The sequence below is a fragment of the Quercus robur genome, chromosome 6 (assembly GCF_932294415.1).
Source record: "Quercus robur chromosome 6, dhQueRobu3.1, whole genome shotgun sequence".
NCBI lineage: Eukaryota > Viridiplantae > Streptophyta > Magnoliopsida > Fagales > Fagaceae > Quercus > Quercus robur.
Window position 1 is genome coordinate 54,315,075 of NC_065539.1, and position 23,401 is coordinate 54,338,475.

At 34.6% G+C, this 23,401-nt stretch overlaps 1 protein-coding gene across 1 annotated transcript; it reads left to right on the forward strand.

The window, feature by feature from the left end:
- The first annotated feature begins 18,114 nt into the window (after positions 1–18,114).
- Positions 18,115–21,819, forward strand: LOC126689542 (uncharacterized). The gene is made up of 6 exons (XM_050384787.1): positions 18,115–18,405; positions 18,536–18,595; positions 18,697–18,894; positions 18,997–19,209; positions 19,290–19,499; positions 19,681–21,819. The coding sequence occupies exons 2-6, from the start codon at positions 18,553–18,555 to the stop codon at positions 21,495–21,497; spliced, it is 2,481 nt and encodes an 826-aa protein (XP_050240744.1). The 5' UTR covers positions 18,115–18,405; positions 18,536–18,552; the 3' UTR covers positions 21,498–21,819.
- Positions 21,820–23,401: the final 1,582 nt, after the last annotated feature.

A 23,401-nucleotide genomic window follows, 5' to 3' on the forward strand; every position in this document is an offset into this window, starting at 1 on the left:
CGCCCCTATTTTCAAATTAAAAGTGAAACTAAAAATTTTTAAACGTTAACAGAGCACCTGAGTTGGCAATCCTGCTGAGGTAAGCAAGTTATTATACGTTGGCATGCACCTATTGGCTGGGAGTAACTGACCTTGTACTCTGAGACTACATAATAATTTCCCATGAATAAAAAAGAATTATGTAACTGCCCCCAAATTCAGTGTTGACTAGAGAGTAGTATTTAACAAATAAAAGGTTTGTAGTTTCTCAAAATAAATAAATAAAAGGTCTATTTGATTGTGTTGTTTAAACAACAGTTTTCATTGTTTAAACAATACAACATATATTTTCACAACACTTTTTTACCCACACGTATTTCCACAATGTTACTAGAACAATATTACCAAACGGATCATTTGTGACAAAACAACTTTAAATAAAAAGTTCTTTAGTGGTTGGAGCATTTATAACAAATTATCGTCATAAAGTGCTTTTTTTTTTTTTTTTTTTTTTTTTTGAGAATCAAGACCAATCTTTATTAACTATGGCTATGAAAATCAGCCTGCAGTACATCTACAATTTTTGGTGGTAAATCTTCCATCCAGACTTGTAAAGAAGAAAATGAAATTGCTTGTCTCACTAGCGAGTGAGGTACAGTATTACAGTGCCTTCATACAGGAGAATATGATAAGTTTGAAAAATAAGAGGCTAAACACTGTATGTCTTTCACAATGCACTCATGTATATTCTATGACTTGCGAAATACAATACAATCATTCAGTATTTCTAACAGAGTACATCTTCATGTTGTGATTGGCAACGTTCACAGTGTTCATCAATAAGAATTTTTCATCTCATCAAGTTCTGTTTCATAGGTAGGGAATTTTTCGTTGCTCTCCATGCCAAGTTTTTTACTTTGCTTGGTACTTTTAAATTCCATATCCCTTGCCATAGTGGTTGTAGCAACTGTGTTTCGGATTGCCCAGGTTGTTGATATTGAGCTTCCATCTACAGAAATTTGTATCCTGATTTGACTAGGTGAGGCCAGGTTAGTTTATCAGGTTGGTTTGTATGGCAGAGAGGCATATTCTTCACCACGATTGCTTCAAAACTCAGCAGTGTTGCTTCTATCAAATCTATTTTCTAGCTCCTTCGGTCTTCATCAATGAATTTACTCACCTTAGCATCCATCAGGCCTTCCACTCTTTGCGATAGAATTTTTGGGGAGTGTTTTTGAGGCACCAACGATCTCCCCAAATAGCCACTGATTTCCCTTCCCCAATTCTCTAGCTTGTCCCCCTATTAATGACATCTCTCCCCCTAATAATGCTTTTCCATGCATAAGATGACGAATTTGGACATGTGGCTTCCATAATTGAACAATGTGGGAAAATTTTCGCTTCAAAAATCTGGTAAAACAGCGAAGATTTATCATGTAGGAGGCGCCAAGTCTGCTAAGCCAGTAGTGCATCATTGAACCTTGATAGGTCCTTGAAACCCATACCACCTTGCGTCTTCGGCTTACATAAATCTTCCCATTTAATCCAATGGACCTTTCAGCTATCCCCCCTTTGTCCCCAAAATATTCTTCGAATGAGAGCTTCAATATCATGACACAAGCCAACTGGGAGTTTAAAGCAGGACATCGTATATGTAGAGAGTGCTTGAGCTACCACCTTAATTTAAATTTTCCTCCCTGCTTGTGATAGGAGCTTACCCTCCCACCCTTGAAGCTTCTTCCACACTCTTTGCTTGATGTTGTCAAAACTTTCCTTCTTCTTATGACCTATGAAGCTTGGTAGTCCCAAATACTTTTCATACTGTTGGACCACTGTTACCCCGAAAGCATCCTTTATTGAAGTTTGTATTTGTTAGGAGGTTGATTTGCTGAAAAATAGAGTCATTTTTCCTCTATTAATTTGTTGTTCAAATGCTCGTTCATATGTGGCTAAGATCTCCAAGAGCTTCTCACACTCACTTGTTTTTGCCCTACAAAAAATAAGGATGTCATCTACAAAAAGAAGATGAGATAGTTTAGGTCCATTCTGACAAATTGACACACCCCTTATATCTCCATTTTCCTCTGCCTTTTTTAATAATCTGTGGAAACCCTCTATGCATAGCAAGAATATATATGGAGATAATGGATCTCCTTGGTGAAGTCCCCTAGTGGATTGAATTTGACCATGTGGCACCCCATTGATCATCACCGAGTATGTGGCTTTGGAAATACATTGCATCATTAGATTTGCCCATGTTTCACCAAATCCCATTTTCGTCATCAATTTCTCCATATATTGCCATTCCACTTTGTCATAAGCCTTGCTCATGTCAAGTTTAAGTGCCATATAACCTGTCTCTCAAGAACTATGATTTCTCAAATAGTGGAGGGTTTCGAAAGCCACCATAATATTATTAGAGATCAACTTGTCTGTCATGAAAGCACTTTGTTGCTCCGAAACTAGCTGGGGTAAAATCTTCTTCAATCTGTTTGCCGACACTTTCGAGAAAATTCTGTGCAAAACATTGCTGAGACTAATATGGCGATATTGTGAAACATATTATGGATTTTAACTTTAGGAATCAAAGTTATAAATGAATGACACAATGATTAAGGGAGATTACCAGAATTTAAATACAATAAAATGGTATCAACAACATCGCTACCTACCAAGGACCAGTAGTGTTTATAAAAAAGAGGCGGCATACCATCCGGCACAGTATCTACCACACAGCCTAGGTGTGTACCCCACTACTCGGTGTTGTCATACAGCCCTTTAATGTAATTTCTTCACCTACGTTGTGATACCTTGCTATGAAAAAACTTCGAATTCCTATCGTCATCTTTCAGCCACTATATTTTTGCCCTCTGTCCCCATAGCTGTGCTTCTCGGTCAAGGAGTGTATTAATCTCCTTTTCTAATTTTTTTCAAGAGGTGAGTCGACCCCCCATTGAGTGCTACTCTCTCGGCTTGGGCAAACTATTTTTGGTTTTTCTCCAATTCTCTTCGTACGTTCCGGAAACAGGTTTTACTCCACTTCGTCAATTCTTTCCCCCAAGTTTCTATCTTCTTTATCACCTTGCCTCCAACCGGATCTGTATATGCTTTTTTTGCCAGACAACTTCAACCATTTCCCCACAACCCCTTTCACTCATCCACATCTTCTCAAAACAAAAAGGCCTTTGTTGTTTGCACTCCATCCCTTCCAGAACAATCCACAATGGTTTATGATCTGAAGTAGTAACATCTAGATGATGAATTTGTGTATTCGAATACATGGAAAACTAGTCACTCATCGCCACTGCCCTATCCAATCTCTCCCATATTGTGAAGTTGTCAAAGTGTTTATTCCAAGTAAATCTCAGTCCCACAAATCCAAGGTCCATAAATCCACATTCATCAAAAATGTCCTTGAAAGCTTACATCTGTGCATGAGATTGTATTCTACCACCCAATTTTTCGGACTACTTTATAATTTCATTAAAGTCACCCGCACATAACCAAGGTGCATTACTTCGGCTTTTCAGGTTTCTCAAACATGAAAAAGCTTCATGTCTGAGTTGGGTGTCTGGCTTTCCATAAAATCCTATAAATCTCCACTCCCCTTTGTTCTTTTTTATTGTAGCATCGATGTGATTTTTTGAAAATGTCTCAATTGTTATATCGAAGTCTTCCTCCCAATATATCACCAATCCCCCTAACTTATTTCTCCTAGGTGCCACAAATCTATTTTTAAACTTTAAACGATCCTAAATTAAAATTAGCCTAGTTTCGTCTGTCCATGTTTCAGCTAAAAACACAACAGAGGGATCTTTTTCCTACGCTAGCTCTACAAGCTAATTTTTTGTACATTAGTTCCCAAGCTCCCAATAGTTCCAACATAAAAGACTCATTGCTTCTAGCAGGGCTGCGAACCAACCTCTACCAATATCTGATTGTTACCTTTGCCATCCTGAGAAACAGTTTTCTTTTTCTTCTGTAACTCAAATTGACCTCCAGTGTGCCGTGTACTCCTTTTTGAACCCACTGCCTCTGCCATAATAACATCAATCCCAGGGATGGACCTAGCCAATCGTTTCAATGTAGCTGCACTCCCCGTAGGGATGTTTGTGTTTTCGGGTAAAGTAGAGAGTGGTGCACGAGTTGGTATTGCTTGTGGTTGTGCACATGATTGAGTGGACTTCAAATAAAGTTCATTAATTGTCACAGACTCCAGATTATTTTCCTTACTTGTAGATGAGATATTCTTGGAGCATAATTCTGTAACAACATCGAATCTCCCAATATCTCGGTCAATCTCCTCAATTTTCTCTTCAAACAGCTTAGCTGATACTCCCCCAATCTCTAGGCCCGGATTTTTAGCATTGAATTCAAAATTAATCCCTTGATCCTTGTGGGATGGGCTTGATTCCATCAAATGTGGCTCCTGAATATCCGAGTGGCAATTAGAATTTTTTTTCTGGATTCAAACTTTCCTTTCCTGGCCTTATGATCTCCAGTGACGGCCCCACTCTTCAAATCACCACAGGTGGTTTCTCAAACAACCTGGTAGCTGTATTGGTCCTTGGGCCAGCAGCTTTTGTTTTATAGAAACTCGGAACAAAGATCAAGTTTTGTCTCGACGGCACAAAGGGTGGTGCTCTAATCCATGCACCGAATTGTTGGGCCTCTATTGTAAGGGTACCTTCACTTTCTATCCACAACTCGCAATCTCTGTCATCGTGTGTAGGGCTGCCACACCAATAGCATAGGTTTGACAATCGTTCTTATTTGAAGACACCCACAACTCCTTGCCATTCTCTAGGGAGATCACTCTACCTCGAAATAGTGGCTAAGAGATATCGATAGTGACACACACCCTGATAAAACCATCCCCCATTGATTCACTTTCTTCAGTGTTGATGTCCACTGTGCTGATTGCGCCACATATTTTTTTAGCAACTGCCCTTGTTCGGAAACAAAATGGTATGTCATGTACCTGAACCCAGAAAGTAACCATGTTAAAATTTATATCAAGCACATCAACCTCCTTATCATACCAGTGCAAAACCATGAGATGTTTATCGAAGCTCCACGGTTTGGTATTAAGAAATCTATCGAGGTCTGCTTGGTTGTTGAAAGTGAAAAGAACCACGTGATCCCCCTCCTTAGTCACCTTAATTAAAGCCATTTTTCGATCTCCATATAGGTGTGAATGTTTTTGCGATGGCCTCAATGTTTAAAGCACGCTTGGTGAAAAACTTCACAGCGAGAACAAACTCTGTCACCGCTTCCTCTTCTGTAATGCGAAGGTTTGATCCTTCAACATCAGAAAGAGTAAGGCAACTCCATGATTTGGTCAGGTCCTCCATCTAATAAAAAATAGAATCGTACAAGAAAGAAAAAAACGGTTTCCCTTGCCCCCAAAAGAAAAGAAAAACCACAAAACCTTAAGGTAAACTTGTTACCTCAAGGTACAAAAAACACCTTCGAAGAAGGGACGGCTATTCTACGTCCTAGGAGAAGATGAAGAGAAACCACCTTTCACTAGCGAAGAGAAACTTGGGCACTGAAGTCAGACCGGGATTGATGTTAATTCCAAGTGCTTTAAAGTTGATATACTCATATACCTATTTGATGACCAAATTGAACTTGGATGCTATGGACACACCAAGAGGTGTGAATTAGTTGAGCTCAAGGCTCTTGGCATAGGACATAATAAAAGTGTTTTGTTGTTTTAGGATTGAATCCGATAGATTCAATTAATAACCAATGTTTTATTTTTATTATTATTATTATTTGTTGAAAAGTGAAACAAAATTAACAAATAGCATAAAAAGCTAAGCAGTATCTTTTTAATCGGTTTTCTGGAAATAATGTGTAGTGTCTTATTTATATACACATATCTCATTCATGAAATTTCACAATATTGTGAGAAGTTGTGTGACTTGTGTCCTTCCTAATAGTTGCAACATTCGCCAAATATTGTAAAACCTTCATAAAAAAATCACCCTTGTTGTTTAACAGTCGCACAAGAATTACGCATTTTCACCGAAAGCACAAGTCTTAATTATGGACTGGATCGAGCCAACTGTATCTAATTCGCCAACATTATCTCTCTCTATCTCTCTCTCAAAATAAGCAGTCAGTACTATCAATTCTCTATTTTTATTTAGAGTCCAAATTTTGTAAGAAATTGTCACATTAACATTTTACTTAAAATTCAATACATTCTACCACATCTAATAACATTTTAATAAACTCCCAATTTAGTTGGATTTATATAAGGGTATTAGAATTGATTGGATGTGGTTGTACTTATTCTTAAATATGTGATAAGATGATATAGCATGTTGAGATTAGATGGGTAAAACATGAGTTTTACATCACATCTTTACAGAATTTAATCTCTTTTATTTAAACTAGTTACAGACTCAAGCTACGCGTGGGAATATATAATTAATTTGTAGTGTGATATAATGTATGATTAATTCTCTAAAAATTATTGAAGATAATTTCTTTTCCTTAAAAATTGATCTATTTCTATCTCTCTATCACTACAAATATATCATTCTATATTTTGGGTTTTTTTTGGGAAAAAATTGGGTGTGTTTGATTGATATTATTCTTTTTTCAAGTGGTCTATATTCTTCAAACTTTTGTCATAGTGTGCTATGTTTCTCTCTCTCTCTCCCTCTCTCCAACTAAACTTTTTTAAGTTTCAAATTAATTATTTAAATTTCTTATTCACTTAAGGAGATTATCATGATAATCAAACTCCATCACAAACTTACAATTGTAATTGATAGGCGCATTCAAATACATAGTCATGTAGATTGTATTTCAATATAAACTCAAATTCTCATTTCCAAAATATCTAAGAATTAAATCAAACCAAAACTATAAGAGGGAGAGGGAGAGTACATGTGATGAGGAACTCAAAAAACATACCACCAAAATGCATCAACCCAAATCAAAGATAAAAAAACACAAAAATTCATCAATCTAAAGTAGAGTTGCAAGAAAGAATAAATGAGAGAGAGAGAGAGAGAGAGAATAATTAATCACCTTTTTTGGGAAAAAATTTTGAGAGAAATAACAAAATTATATAAAAGAAAATGAGTAGAAGAATACTCAAAAGAAAATGTCTAGTGGTAAATAACAAATTATCCAAGCTATGATACATAATAAAGTAACATTGTATCATTATATATAATGTCATTGGATAACATTTAACAATAAAATTAAAAAGATAACAAATTAAAATACAACCAAATTGCATCAACCCAAAGTAGATTTCAATACAAAAATTCATAAACCTGAATTAGAGTTGAAATAAGTAATTAAAAATCCAACTAAAGAAAGAAAGAAAGAAAATTATATATATATATATATATATATAGAGAGAGAGAGAGAGAGAGAGAGAGAGTATTCACCTTTTTGTTTTGATACAAGATAGAAATTCTACTCTAGTTTAATCTAAGTGTATATGCGTGTGAAGCTCTCTTCTGAAAACTTGAACCCCGGCCCTTACCCACCACACCCCACAAGCACTTATACTTGTGGAGTGACCATTGCATCAAGGGTGTGCGGATTCACCTTTTCGTTTGGGCAAAATATGGATTGAATGGAAGAGAGAAAAATAACTTCTTCTTTTTATAGTAAATAAAATAGGGAGAAGAAGAGTTGAAATAAAAAGAAGATGAAGGGATGGACGAATTGTAAGCTTAAAGTATAGTATTGAGGAGATAAACAGGTAAAAGTAGAGGAAATGTTGGAGGAAGTGTAATTATAAGGTGCGAAAATAATAAAGAGAAAAATAATTAAAAATGAGAGAGAAAATATTGGAAATAAATGGATGATGGGGTCGCTGATGTGGCTCAACATGAGCATAGCAACAATCTACGATATAACTTTTAGAAATATACTTGTCGTAGACCCACGCTATGCGTGAGAATATATAATTATTTTGTAATATGGTATAATATATAATTCTACTTAGTTGTTTGCAAATATCAGGAGTATTAATGCTCTAACATGCATATATAGGGTTTGTTTAAGATTCGCTTATTTTACTGAAACTAAAAGCTTTTTACTGAAAGTACTGTAGGTAAAGGTAAAAGTTAGCTGAAATAGTACAGTGAGACTCATGAATAGTATCAAAAAGTATAGTGGAACCTAGGGATGGCCATGCGTAGGGTATGGGTAGGGTATACCCATACCCAACCCAATTAATTTATCCATGGATAGCCATACCTTACCCAAACCCAATTTTTATAAAATCACCAAATATGCTCAAAAACAACTAAAAAGACCAAAATATCCTTAAAATCTCTAAAATGAGCAAAATACCCATGAAACCTCTAAAATGACCAAAATACCCCTAATATCTCTAAAATCACTAATTATGCTCAAAAACCACTAAAATGATCAAAATCTCTAAAATGAGCAAAATGCCCATGAAATCTCGAAAATGACCAATATACCCCCATAATCACCAAATATGCTCAAAAACCACTTAAAATTACCAAAATACCCCCCTAAACCTAAAAAAAAAAATGACCAAAATATCCTCAAAACCTAAAAAATGACTAAATACCCATGAAACCTAAAAATGTCCAAAATACCCCCAAAACCCAAAAATTATCAAAATACCCCCTAAACCTAAAAAATGACCGAAATACCCCCAAAACCTAAAATTTGACTGAAATACCACTAAAACTTAAAAATTACCAAAATACTCCCGAAACCTAAAAAATGACCGAAATAACCCCAAAACCTAAAAACTTACTAAAACACCCTTGAAAATTGAAAATTGCCAAAATACCCCCTGAAACCTAAAAATTGACCGAAACACCCCTTAAACTTGAAAAAATGACCAAAATAGCCCCAAAACCTATAAAATGACCAAAATAGCCCCAAAATCTATAAAATGACAAAAATGCCCCTAAAACCTATAAAATGTTTGAAATACCCTTAAACCTATAAAATGACGAAAATAATCCTTAAACCTGTAAAATGACCAAATATACCCTGAAACCTATAAATCGACCAAAATAGCCCTAAACCTCTAAAACAACCAAATACCCCCAGAAAATATCTAAAATGATCAAAACACCCTTGAAACCTTGAAAGTGACTAAAGTACCCCTAAACCTGTAAGATGACCAAAATACATTTGTAACCTCTTAAATTACGAAAATACAAGTTTGGGGTATTTTGGATGTTTTGAGGGTATTTTTATCAAGATTAAAGGTTCTAAGAATATTTCAGTCATTTTGTAGGTTTTGAGGAAATTTTGGTAATTTTTTAGGCTTTGGGGTTATTTTGGTCATTTTTTAGGTTTTAGGGGTATTTCGGTAATTTTCATATTTTGGGGCTATTTTGGTAATTTTATAGATTTCGGAGGTATTTTGATAATTTCAAGGTTTCAGGGGTAATTTTTTATGTTTCAGGGGTATTTTGGTTATTGTTTAGGTTTCGAAATTATTTCAGTCATTTTTTAAGGTTAGGTGTATTTTTATCATCTTATAGGTTTTAGGGGCATTTTTGTTATTTTATAGGTTTCGGGGTATTTTGGTAATTTTATAGGTTTTAGGAGTATTTCGATCATTTTTAGATTTAGGGGGGTATTTCGGTTCTTTTATAGTTTTTAGGGGTATTCTTGTCATTTTATATGTTGAGGGGGGTATTTTGGTAATTTTAAGTTTTCGGCGGTATTTCAGCATTTTTTAGGTTTAGAGGGTATTTTGGTAATTTTAAGTTTATAAGGGGTATTTTGGTCATTTTTAGGTTTCAGGGGGTATTTTGGTAAATTTTTATGTTTCGTGGGTATTTCGATAATTTTTTAGGTTTTGAGGGTATTTTGGTCATTTTTTAGGTTTCAATGGTCTTTCGGTAATTTTTAGATTTATGGGGTATTTTGGTAATTTTTAGTTTTCAGGGGTATTTTGGTCATTTTTTAGGTTTTGGGGGTGTTTTAGTCATTTTTTATGTTTCAGGGATATTTTGGTAATTTTTAGATTTCGATGGTATTTTGGTCATTTTTTAGGTTTAGAGTGCATTTCGGCAATTTTAGAGGATTTTAGGAATAATTTGGTCATTTTCAAGTTTTAGGGGCAATTTGGTAATTTTGATTATTGAGTAATTGGGTGGGTTAAGGTTTACCCATAATAATTTGATTGAGTTGGGTTTGAGTTAGATCTAATTAGTTAAATGGGTAATAATGGGTAAATGGGTAATATCCAAACCCTACCCAATTACCTTCTACCCATTAAGAACTGGGTATTACTCAGAATAATTAGATCGGGTAGGGTTGGATATCCATTACCCAATGGGTATGGCCATCCCTAGTGGAACCCATGAATAGTAGCAAAAATAAGTTAAATAGTAAAATAATTTGGCAAAAATAATTTTTGTCAAACTCACACATAGTACAATATGTTACTTCCACTTGATACGTTACTTCGAAGTAAATTTAGACTTTGAGTAAATCTAGTGCCACAACAATTTCCTCAACTTTTGCCATAATTTGCCTATATGGTGAGTTGTAAGTGGTGGAAATAAAATAGTGAGTCCATGTGGGTCTATGATTCTACCACTCATGGGTCACCATGTGGCAAAGTTGTAGAATTAATTGTGGTACTAGAATTAGTCTTAGACTTTAGATAACAATTAACAACTTGTATTTGAGTTTCGCAACCTTTATCCTTAAGAAATTGTATTTGTACGTGTAACCGTGTAGTTTCTAAGGATATAAAGTTTTGAAAGGAGATCAATCTAAATGATGATATATATATATATAAGAAATGTAGTGAATGAGAAGACGAGAAAGATTAAATGAAACACCGCGTAAATCCTCATAATTCAAACCTGGGAAAAAATTGGCTTTTGCCCCTTTCAAAAAAACAATCCAACATTTTGCCCTCTTTCCCAAATTAATTAGGGAAATGCCCCTCTTTTGAAACTCGATTTTCTCAAAATCGAGTTAAGCCCTATAGTGACGTTTTTAAGGATCCTATAGTGACGTTTTAAGAACCTATAGTGGCGTTTTGTAATCCGATTTCCATGAAGTCGAGTTATAGGTAAAAAAAAAAAGAAAAAAAATTTGCATGTAACTCGACTTCATGGAGATCAGATTACAAAACGTTACTATAGGTCCTTAAAACGTTACTATAGGCTCCTTAAAATGCCACTATAGGGCTCCATAATTTTTTTTTTTTTTTTTTATAACTCAATTTTGAGAAAATCAAGTTTCAAAAGAGGAGCATTTCCCTGATTAGTTTGGGAAAGGGGGCAAAATGCTAGATTTTTTTTTTTTTTGAAAGGGGCATTTACCCATTTTCTCCTTCAAACCTGATATGTGAATTCGGCGGGCCCTTTCTTTCTCCATTGGCCACACCCCATGACCATGAACATTCATAAACTGATCACATGGAATAAGTTGTTATAGATCTTTTGAAGTGGCAACAGTCAGCAGGAAAAAAAAAGTCTAAACATGTTCTAACCCAACATGACTTTATGGTTTTTTAAGTACAGCCATTATCGGTTATTCAATTCTCCTTAAATTTATCCGTTCTTATGTTACTTGGAGAAGTCTTAACTCTTACCTAATTTTCCTTTATTCTCTACAAATGCTAGGTTAGGGTTTCCAACCCTTAGAGCAATCTCCTCCGAGAATGCAAAAGATACACAGTTTGCATCCCAAAACACCACTTTATTTATTTTACATTCCCACTTAATAATAGTTACAATACATCATGTTAGAGATATATTAGGTTTAGGCCGATGCTAATAGGCTAATATATCTCTAACATTAACACACCATGTTGAATATGCTAGTATGGATGCGAAAGCGGAAGCAAAAGCATAAAGTATAGAACACAATAACACACAAAGGTTATGTGGTTCAGCCTAACGGCTTACGTCCACAAAGGAAACCCTAAAGGGCTACATCTTTAATATATTAGAGAGTAGTACAAATCATGTGTTACAATGAACCATAACATGGGTATACATAGTAGACTAAACCCTAGATTAATAGACTTCTAGTACAAGTAAGGAATTTGGTTTGCACACAAAGTAGTATTAGGCTTAAGCATATGCTAATGAACTAATATATCTCTAACACTCCATACATCTCATTCTTTATTTTACATCTCATCCTATTAAATTAATATTAAACCCACACCACACCAATAATCTAACATCATGACAACAGCCAAACAACTCAACCCAGTCAAAAATACACCCAATTGCTTCCACAACAACCACAAAAATTGGCAACAACCACCACTAATAGTAGCCAAACTCAGCCACAAAAACCACCAAAACCAAACCCACCAACAGCAGCACCAATGACCTCCACAGCTATAACAACACCACACCAAGTTGCAAACACCTCAACAACCTAAAATCTCATATAACCACTACCAAAACCCAAATTGCAACCCACATTTCATGTTCCTCACAAGTCATACTCCTCCTCAAAACCCAAACCTAAGGTGATCGTGCTCTTCCTCCACAAATCAAAACCCAAACCATACCAACCACCCTCGTGCTCCTCCACCGTCACAACAATGACCTAAAGTTATTGCTAATCTAAACCAAAGTGTGAGAGAGGAGAGAGACAAAGACAGACACAAAGAGAGAGAGAGAGAGAGAGAGAGAGAGAGAAATCAAATAAAATAAGAAGAAATAATGGATAGAGCTCCTTTCATTAGGATGTATATTTCAATCCTACTACTAGCTGATTGCAAATTTTTTTGCATCTTGCATTCTTGGATGTGGGGTGATTTTGTGAGTTTTTGGGTTTTGAGAATGCATTTTTGCATTTTGCATTCCCATTCATGTTCTTAAAAGAGAGTAATGTTTTGACTCATTCAATAGTTCACTATTAATTAAAAATTTAGTCTTTCCTTTCGTTCTTTAAAACCTTTTTTGTGGATTCCAAATCTTTATCTTGAGGATTTCATAACTCTAATTTGAGGATTCAAAGTTTTCAAAGATTTAGTTGTGCTAATGCTTCATTTGTTATCATTTTGTAAACACCATATTTTGTAACTAGAAAACAAAATTTCAAGGTTGGGGATAAAATGGTCATTTCACACATCCAATGATAAATTTGTCCTTCTATTTCATGCTCATAATTTTTTTTTTTTTATATAAAATAAAATATCATATTTGACTTAAGATGAAAATTTGCATCATAATAGGCCACTATGGAATTCAATGGCAAAGTGGTCATTTTCTAGGTGAAAATTAAAATTTTTTTATCAAGTCATTAAAGAATGGTTTTTTTATTTTTTATTGAGAGAGTTTCAACTTATAGCGTCCACTCTTGATAATAGCTTTTTATCATCAGACCAAGACACTAATCAGTTTTTAATGTAGGGGAGGATTGAACCTCATATCTCTTATACAACCATCGTAGACTTTACCAATTGAGGTAACTGGAACCCACTAAAGAATGGTTTTTAAAATTGCATCATAATGGGTCATTATGAAATTTAGTGACAAAACAATCATTTTCTAGGTGAAAATTAGTGTTTTAATCAAGTCATGTTAAAGAATGATTTTCATTGGTTGATCAAGTCATGTGTGTCGGGGGCCTTTTTTTACGCGTAGCCACGTGCCTTTTGGAGGTGTGACTTTGCTAGGCCAGGATTTGTTTTGGGGAGGTCAATCCGGAACTCGACATTGGGCCGCATAGACCAATGGCTACCGGTGTATTTTTTAAACCTACAAAATAGATAAAACCCAAAGTCTTAGAATCATAATAATGGTTGAAATAAATAAATAATATGCTTAGCATGATAGTTTTGATTAAATGGTGAGTTGATACGTTATTATTATGTTTGTTAAGTGATGTCCAATATTAGAAAGTGTTTAATTAGGTGTCCAATATCCAACAAGGGGATGAGTCCAATAGTCCATGTTTAGTTGCGGTTCAAGGTTCATGTTCAACATGATAAGGTATGTCCAGCAATGGTCCATGTCCAAATAATATATGTCCATTGGTGGTATATGTTCAAATGATACAAGTCCAACAATGGTTTATGTCCAAGTAATATATGTCCATTGGTGGTATATCAATTTATTAATATGTATGTTTATTATTAGTGAGACCATGTTTATTAAATGGTGAGATAATAGTAAAATGATAATGAGTTAACATATACTCAATAATGTTATTTCAAAGATGGAGAAAACATTGACTTATCTTTTATGTTTCTGACTCCAGTCGTGTAGCATCACTTTGTTCTTCATGTGATTTGTGGCTCCAACCGTATAATGTTGGTGAGCTTCATAGTTTGTGGCTCTAGCCTTATAGTGTTAATGAGCTAATAAGATTCCAGCAGTATAATGACATTAGTTGAGTGGTATAATAATAATGAACAAAATATACTTGATAATATAAGTTTGAAAGTAAAATATAATAACTTATCTTCATAGTTTGGAGCTCCAGCCGTAGGACAGCAGTGGACTTAGACATTTCAGCAACCTTCAGGCTTTGCAGCTCCAGCCGTACAACACCAGTGGGCTTAACATTTCAGCAGCATGGTGAAGTGAATCCTTTCATGGTGGCTTCATGTTTGAAAAGGGAAAAATGGGTGCAACTGGAGGGAGAGAGAGCATATCCAGCCGTGTGCATCGATTGGTTAAGTTTGTCCCCTTAATCATGCACTTAAATGATTTTCCCCATGTAATGCTCTTTTAGTTTTTTAGTCAGGCATAAGTGATACTGCCTTCCATAAGAAGGGCTTTTAATTTTTATAAGGTTTTGCCTTCCATAAGCAGGGCTTTTAGCATTATAAATATATGTCTTCCATGAGAAAGGGCTTTTATGATGTGTTCTTGGAAGAATATTTTGATACATTTTAAGATATGTAGAGATGGTAAGAAATATATATATTGTGAGATATGGTGTTTGTAATATGTATAGGAATTGTATATAGATACTTTGTTGGACATGGATCTTGTATATGTATACTTTGTGAGACATGGAGCTTAGAGATATATGAGAAGTATGTATGAGTATTTTGTGAGGAATGTGTTTTGTAAAATAAATGGAAGTATTAGATAGATAAATGAAGGTTAAATGTAGTAAAGGCTGCTGTTGGGATTCTTTTTTGTATTATGACATTGGTTATGTTGCTTTCTAAGAAGGAAGATTTTGTATGAGAAATAAAGAATGAGATGGAGATGTGTTTTGGGCAGCAAAAATGATGAAGTTTCAGAATAATGGAGTGTGAGAAAAATGGGTAATGGATAATGGTATGTTGTAACATGTGTGTTGTATTGTTATCTATGAAGAAGGACTTCGTAAGAGAGATGAAGAAAAATATGGAGATCTTTAGAGATATGGCAGCAAAATGAAGGGAGTTTCAAATTATGGGAGATGAGAGAGGGATCTATCCAGAGGGGGGGATGGATACTGTCTTTTGTGTGTAGCTTGGTCCTCTTTATATAGAGTCAAGCTATGTAACTAAATCAGAATTTAGTTGAAGGAAAATTAGCAAATAAGGGAAAATCTTTGACAAAGTAAGTGGTCTTTTATTTTTTAACCAAAAGAAGAAATTTTGAGATTTAAATATTGCTGACACAGCTAGATGATGTCATGTGGATGACATCCTCTGCTTGAAGAAAAAATACTTGGCATTAAATTCATGATTTAACTAAAGATGGTAAGATGATCTTTAAGAGATCCTCTTGTTTCTGGTACCACAGTTGCTGGGATTGGGCATTTATGGACGAATGACATCATTTTAGGACATGTGTCAACCTACTGGAGTTGCTACAGATCTGTTGGAGCTGTTACAGCTTCTGCAAAAGCTATTTGCAGCTTCCGCTGGAGCTATTTCAGCTTCTGCAGAAGCTGTTGCAACTTTCGCTAGAGCTGTTACAGCTTGTGCAGAAGCTGTTGCAACTTCCGTTGGAGCCGTTTTTTTGGTGTTTTCGGCTCAGTTTCTTCTTTTGGAAAAATTATATGTTTAGTCCATATATAATTTTGGTAAGTAATAGACTAGTTGGTTGATATTTGATGAAGTTTTAGAGATATAAATATGATCTTTTTGTATTTTAACCAAATCTTGGAGAGTAAAGAGAGCATTTAATGCTAGATATGAGATGTTAATATATATTTAGCCATGTGCTTGGAATTGATTTATATGAAAATAATAAAATAATTAATATGGAATGATATGATTATATTTTAAAACTTATATTATATGATGGACATTATTTTTTATGTAAAGAGCATGGGAGTTTTATTATTTTAAGTGCTTATGTGATATGAGACCCGACATGCCAAGCAACATGTTTTCCTTTATCAACTTTGAACTACTGAAGCTTTACTGAACATACTTCTTGGCCCTCCAAACCATGACTTTCAAAATTCCTCCGATGAGACTCATGAGCTTGGATCATGAGCCAAAAATGAGATGTTGTGCCATGAGCTCTAACTATGGGCCTTGATGAGATTATATCACCATGAGTTTTGGACCATGGGCTTCGGCATCATTTTTGTGAATAAGGACTCTTTTAGGCTTTAAAATAGATTCTCCCAAAATCTATGATAATATTGATGTGATGCGGGTCGCCAATGAAATGAAGCCATATGGTGTGAAAAATTTGTCCTCAACAATGTGAAACAACGATCTTCTAACTTAAGTTCTATCACACGACTTGAGCGTACACAGCAAACTTGGAAAAATGCAATATTACCACAATGAGCTTTGCAAAACCGAATTTTGCTGCAATGGAATCTTCCAAAGAACTTGTTAAAGAAAACTCAAATACCTTTGAAAACTTACTTCAATAAGTTTCATTGGCCATAATAGGAGGAGGAAGAAAAGCAAAAGCTCAAACCCAAACCCTTATCTCCCACTCGTGTTTTTTTAGGATCCGTTTGGTAAGAGATTTCTAGTAATATTGTTTAAATGTTATGGAAATATATGTTGGTGAAAAAAGTGTTGTAGAAATATATATATGGTTGTTTAAACAATAATACCAAATAGGCCTTTAATTACTTGGAATTTCCAACTACTTTATTTTTTGTGTATACGTAGTACGTGTATATGTAATCGAGATGCTAGCAACTTAGTTTACAGAAAGCCTTGAGAAATTGGGCCGAAAACAAAGTTAATAAGCTAGCCCCTTATGGCCTAGACCATGCAAGGCCCAGAAGAAGCCTATATTTTGTGTCCTCATGGAGATCAGAAAATTAGGCTTAAAGTTAAACGTTTAATACAACTTACCAAGAAATATATATATATATATATATATATATATATATCCCCTGCCTAAATGCAATATGGCGTAATCATTTCCATGGCTAATATTTAGTTTAAAAGTGGGTGTGGTGGATTTCCATTAACACTTACTTTTCTGTTCTTCTAGTGGGAAAAGGAGGATGGAGGGTCCAACTGGAAAACTTTTGAGCCGGTGGACAGGTAGAGAGTTCCAAAGAAAAATGCGCAGCTATGATGAAGTTAGCCTTAAAAATATACCTGCTTCTAGCCACCCTGCACCTATAATAAACTTTAACACCAAGAAATCTTGAAGAGACCCACCTGTCCATGGGCTTATCAAAACCATTATTCCATACCCATGGTTATTTGGACCAGTCTGCTATGAAGAGCTGATGCTGTCCAATCTTCGTTCTACATGTGGCTAAGGCCAAAATAAAACAATATAGATCTTTTAAGCTGAAATTAAAAAATCATCTAAATAAAAGATCTTTTTGATCATCTGTGTCGGTCTTAGGCAGCCATGTAGGTCCTTTCCCTAAAGTATGAACATTTAGCAATAGATTCACCTTTTTCTATGGTACTTCCCACATGTCCTTGAACAACATAAGACCTTCATGAACCTACTTGTTTGCTTTGAAAATGGAAAATGGATCCAACTTGTTTTTAGTACTGATGAAGAGTGCGTATAAAAAACACAACACCAAGCCTTTTTAGGTACCCTACAAACTCCAACACATCAGAACACCTACATTTGTCTGTGTAGTGCATGTAGAAAAGGGTCTGCTTTAGTAGGCTAGACTAGACTGGCCTAAATATTCTACCAGGTTGCCTGGCCTTTAAATAGTAGTTAAAAAAAATTTAGCAAAACATAATCATATGGGCAGGCCAATGATAGGCTACACAAGGCACCTTGAGTAGCTAACAATTTAGTTATCAATTTCCAAATTGATACCATAAAATTCATGATCATAGAATGTCCATGTCAGATAAAGAAAATAGACTTGGATGTAGACGTTCCACTACTTTAGAGGCATATATGTTTGGCTGACAAATGACCCAACGAGGCTTATGCTTTAAGCAATAAGTGTGAAGTAGCCGTTTTAATTAAGTATCAACACTCTGGCAGTCACAGAGAAATGAAGCTGTCCTCAAATGTTTATTGCTATATGCATGTGACTATCATGATCGTCATGGTATGCAGTTCTTAGAATTGCACATTTTGGACTCTCAACACTCTTTTAAGTTAGACACTGCTACTGAAAGACACCAGCCCTTATAGTTGATTCTCCTAAGTTTCATTCTTTTTGCTTCATTATATTGCAGGAGTTGGCAAAATAGACATGGGCAACGAGATGGGCAACAATAACACATCTGGTCTCAAAGGTAAGGCAATTCATCAGGTCACTGATATTTTGTTTAGTTCTGACTTTGCCGAAATAAATGTTCTTCTAGGCTGTTTATAATAGTTGTTTGTACAAATGCAGAAGAGGATAACACAAATGCTATAGATTCCAAAAACGTGTTTCAAGAAGCTGCTGATGCAGATGATGTCAAAGGAGGAGATGAAACAGTTCCAACGAATGAAGCAAAAGATTTTCATGAAAAAGTTACAGGGTTAGCTTCTAATGATTCAACAGGAGCAACAGATACTCACACTGCAAAAGAGACATCAGGTGGAAGAGGTTGGTAATTTGCTTTTAGCCAGTACTTACATTCATCAACCTTTACCAGTTGATCAACTGATAATTCCATATACTTTTAACTTTATTCCCTTCCTTCTATAGAGCAAGAAGAAAATGAAGTTCTTTTTCCCACTGAATCTCCAAAAGCAGTAGTGAAAGCAATTGAAGCAAGTAATGAAGAAAATCATGAAGTCCAACCATCTTCTTTGCAGAAAGGTTCAGATGTTCATGAGAAGACAATTGAATCAAATTTTAAAGAGACCCTATTGGTAAGAAGTGATCATCAGCTTCAGAAGCAAGATTCCATAAATGAAGGTTAGCACACCCAGTCTAATTATTTTAAAGAGCTTTGTTTTTAATCCGTAGTCTTCAATTTTGGCCTTTTGTTTCTATAGAGCAAGAAGAAAATGAGGTTCATTCTCCCGCTGAATCTCTAAAAGCGGTAGTTAAATCAGTTGGAGCAAGTGATGAAGACAATGAAATCAAAACAGCTTTTTCACCAAAAGATTTAGAAGTTCATGAGAAGCCAATAGATTCAAATTTGAAGGAGAATCTATTGGGAACAAATGATCATCAGCTTGAGAAGCAGGCTTCCATCAGTGAAGGTTAGCATACTCAGTCTAATAATTTTGAAGTGACCTTATTCCAATTATTAATGGTATATTTTGAATTTATTGCTTCTTTTATTTTAAATTAGTACAAGTAAGGAGTAATGTAATTGTAAACATAAAAACTGAGTACAACCCAACCTAAACCTTAGTGTTTGTTTGATACAAACTGCGGCAGATGAAGACGAAGATTCAACTCTTAATACTATATCTACACCACATGATCCAGAGCCTCAACAATCTTTACATTTAAAGTCTAATCAACTTGCATTAGATAAAGTTAATGCTGACCAATCTGAAGAAGAAGGCTGTAGATTGCTGCACAAAAGTGAGGATATTCTAGGATCAAGTTTTATATGTGCTAATAAGAATAGTCACCCCTTAGGTCCTAATTTGTCAAACATTCTGGGTGACAATCCCAATGTGGAAAATATGGGTGACTCATTAGTAAAAGAAGCACCGTACCAAGAAGATAAGATGTCATTAAAAGAGAAAATTGAGATAATAAAGGGAGATGAGATAGGGATTGGTTTGAGCAATCTGCCAACAACAACATCAGACACTCCGAGCATTGTTTTGAACAAATACAATGGGGAGTTATCTACTGTAGCCAATTCGATTAGGAATGATTCCTTGAATTTAAAACTTGAAGCTGTTCTGCTGGATAGGCCATTAAACTACCATCAAGAAGTTTCTGAACCTGAGGACAAGTGCATGGTTCCTACTGAAGAAACAAAAATAGTAGGAAGTGGATCAGACATTGAAGAGAGGCCACATCAGTACAACCCAACTCTGTTCTGTGAAGAGCCAATGGAAGAACAAAATACTGATGAGGCAAATGAATCCCAAAAGGAATTTAGGAAGCTTGGGTCTGAAAATGAGGACAAGCTTGTTTGCAACCAGAATAAGAATTCTGATGGAAGCTGCAAGGACTCAGAAGGAGAGCTTTCGGTGGTTGCTGAACATGGATTGGTTACTGTTCCAGTAGGGTTGATTGTCACAGGACACAGATGTGAAGAGGAGCAACAAGAAGAGAAGAAAATTTTGGAAGAAATAGAGGACAAAGCAGAAGCTTCATATGCCACAGGAAATGATACAGAAGGAAGTGAAATCCCAAGACAATGTAGGTCTCAACTACTTCCAATTGAACAGGCAGAAGATTTGCTCTCACAGTCTCCTGCTTCTATAGTCCAGTCTGAAGTTCACAACCAGGACACTAAAATAGCAGCTGAGACTATTATTCAAAGCAGCAGCATTGAGACAATCCCTGAGCTGAAGCAAGAAAGCTGTGATGAGTTCTCTGTTGTGAAAGCTTCCACTTTCAATTCCACAAGCTTGAACATAGAAAATTTAATCTCTATAGTTGAGTTGACAGTAACAGAAACTAAAACTTCAGCTAGTCATTCCAGTGTAGAAGGTATCAAAGGTGAAGCATCTGCATTTATAAATGGAAGTACTGAAGCACAAGAAAGTATGGGAAGGCTTAGCTCTGAGTCCAGTTCTGATAGCATGAACACTCATGTTCATATGCGAAAATCACCAAGCTTTGATCTTGATCTCCGAATTGAAGCTAGAGGCGAAGAGTCAGATCAAATGCCACTACTGTTTCAGGATAAGGCTACAATGGAGAGCTCATCAGGCCAGACTGATTTTAGTCTTGGAAACCCGGTTGCACATGTTGGGTACAAGCACAACCAACACATGTTACAGTATCAAGCAGTGCCTGTGGAAGAGAAAGTTATCACATTGGAAAGAAGTGATTCTGAGAAATCGAAAACTCCATTCCTAGGCTTCTTGAAGGAAGAGGAAGAAGCTCAATTTGTAGTCACACCACCGAAACAAGAAAACCATGCTGTTTCCAAAAAGGCAACTAGAGAATTGTGTAACTTGTCTACTGAAGAAGCTGCATCAACTGCACCAAAAGGTAAAGAGAAGCGTAAGCACAGGTCTTCCTTCTTTGGCAACTGCATGTGCTGTGCAACAGTGATTAATTAAAAAAAAAAATGGTAATCACTTTCGAGTTTCACTTTGATTTGTTTTGGTTGGGTTTTCTTTCTGATTCAAGTTTTTGGAATATGGAGTTGTGATCAGGAGACACGGTTTATTAGTATATTGAGATAAACCAGCGAAGAGTAGCATCTCTTTTCCCTCATCTATAGTAACTGTATAATTCCTCGTCAATGTATTATCATGTAAGGGGCCCTTGGGTATAATTCTTTTTTTTTTTTTTTTTTGAGTGTTGAGAAGAGAGTTTGTATGGGTTGAGCAAGAAATGGTAAGTTCGGCAGTTTTGCTGCCTTCTATTCTTATTTTCTTATCTTTGTTTGTTCACTTTTATTTACAGCTCAATGATATTGAAACTCTTGAAAAACTTTCGAGCTACAAAACTTTTGAAAAATTCATTAAAGTCTTTACTTATTGATAAAAATAAAAAAATAAAAAAAAAATAAAAAAATAAAAAATTATAGAGTGAAGTGTGAACATCATATGCTTTTAAAAATTTGATCTTTATTATCAAGCAAAAACACTAAGCGATTTTTGGTATATACAAAATTTGATCTCAAATCTTTTCTTCAACGGCAAAGAAAATTACTAATTAAGTTGATTGAAACTTTTTTTTTTTTGAGAAAAAAGTAATACTTATTAGAATTTTTTAAACAAACTTATGATATATTACATAACAAGAGTACCACTATAAAAAGGTCTAACATTTGTAGTAATACCCTGGGGTTATAGGAACTGAAACTCTAACACACACAACCAATGAGAGAGAGAGATGATATGATGTGAATAAACATGTCAAAATTTACCTTTTGTCCTTGATGATGTATTACTACTTGACTTAGCTATCATGTAAAATTGTATAGAAAACTAGTTAGGGCAGCACGTGCTAGCCATAGGGAAAAAAAAAGTAATGATTAGGATCAATTTTAGATTTTATTTATATCACAAAATAGAGATATAAATCATTTGATTTTTTAAATACATAGAGATTTACATTAATCAAAAGAGACATTAATTTTAAGAATTTTGATAATTATGTCATAAAAAGTTAATCTCATTCGTATAAGACCGTGACAGATCCCAGTCTAATATTTTATTATTTTATTTTGACCTATAACTTACATCTCAATAGTTGTGAATATATTGTAATAACAACAAAATGTTACAACATTTTTAGTTGTGCTAGATCTCAATATAATATTTTTTATTTTATTTTATTTTATTTTATTTTGACCCATAAGGAATTGACACATACGTCACAACATTTTCATAATATCTCTATGTATACATTGTACTTAATTACAATGTAAATTTATATTGGAGACACAAAAAATTGGCAAATTTTGTACACATTTACAAAATTTGTACAATATTTACCATTTTTTGTGCAAATGTGTATAATATTAACCACTTTTGTGTATTTACAAAGTAAACTTGCATTGCAAGTACAAAGTAAACATATAAAGATCTTAAAAAAAAAAACAAAAAAAAACAAAAAACAAAAAAGAACAAAACAAAGCTCAAACCAACTGGCATACTTAAAGGGGAAAAAGAAAAAAAAAAAAAAAAAGTGCACCTCACTAATTAAATAAACCAAAAAAACATTATTCATGAGCCTTTGGCTCTTTTTATATAGTTAATAGATATGTCAGCTTACATAAATATTAAAAAAAAAAAAAAACACTTTAGGCACTGTAAAAATTAATGTTAAAATGTTGTGGACTTAGTATTTTTTTTATTTGATCTATAAGAAACTAAGATCTCAACAATTGTGAAAATATTGTGATAACAATAAGTATTGTAACATTTTTTCAAAATATTTATTTTTAGTTGTGGTTGGACACAGTCTTATATTTTATTATTTTATTTCGACTTGTAAGAAATTGACACATCAA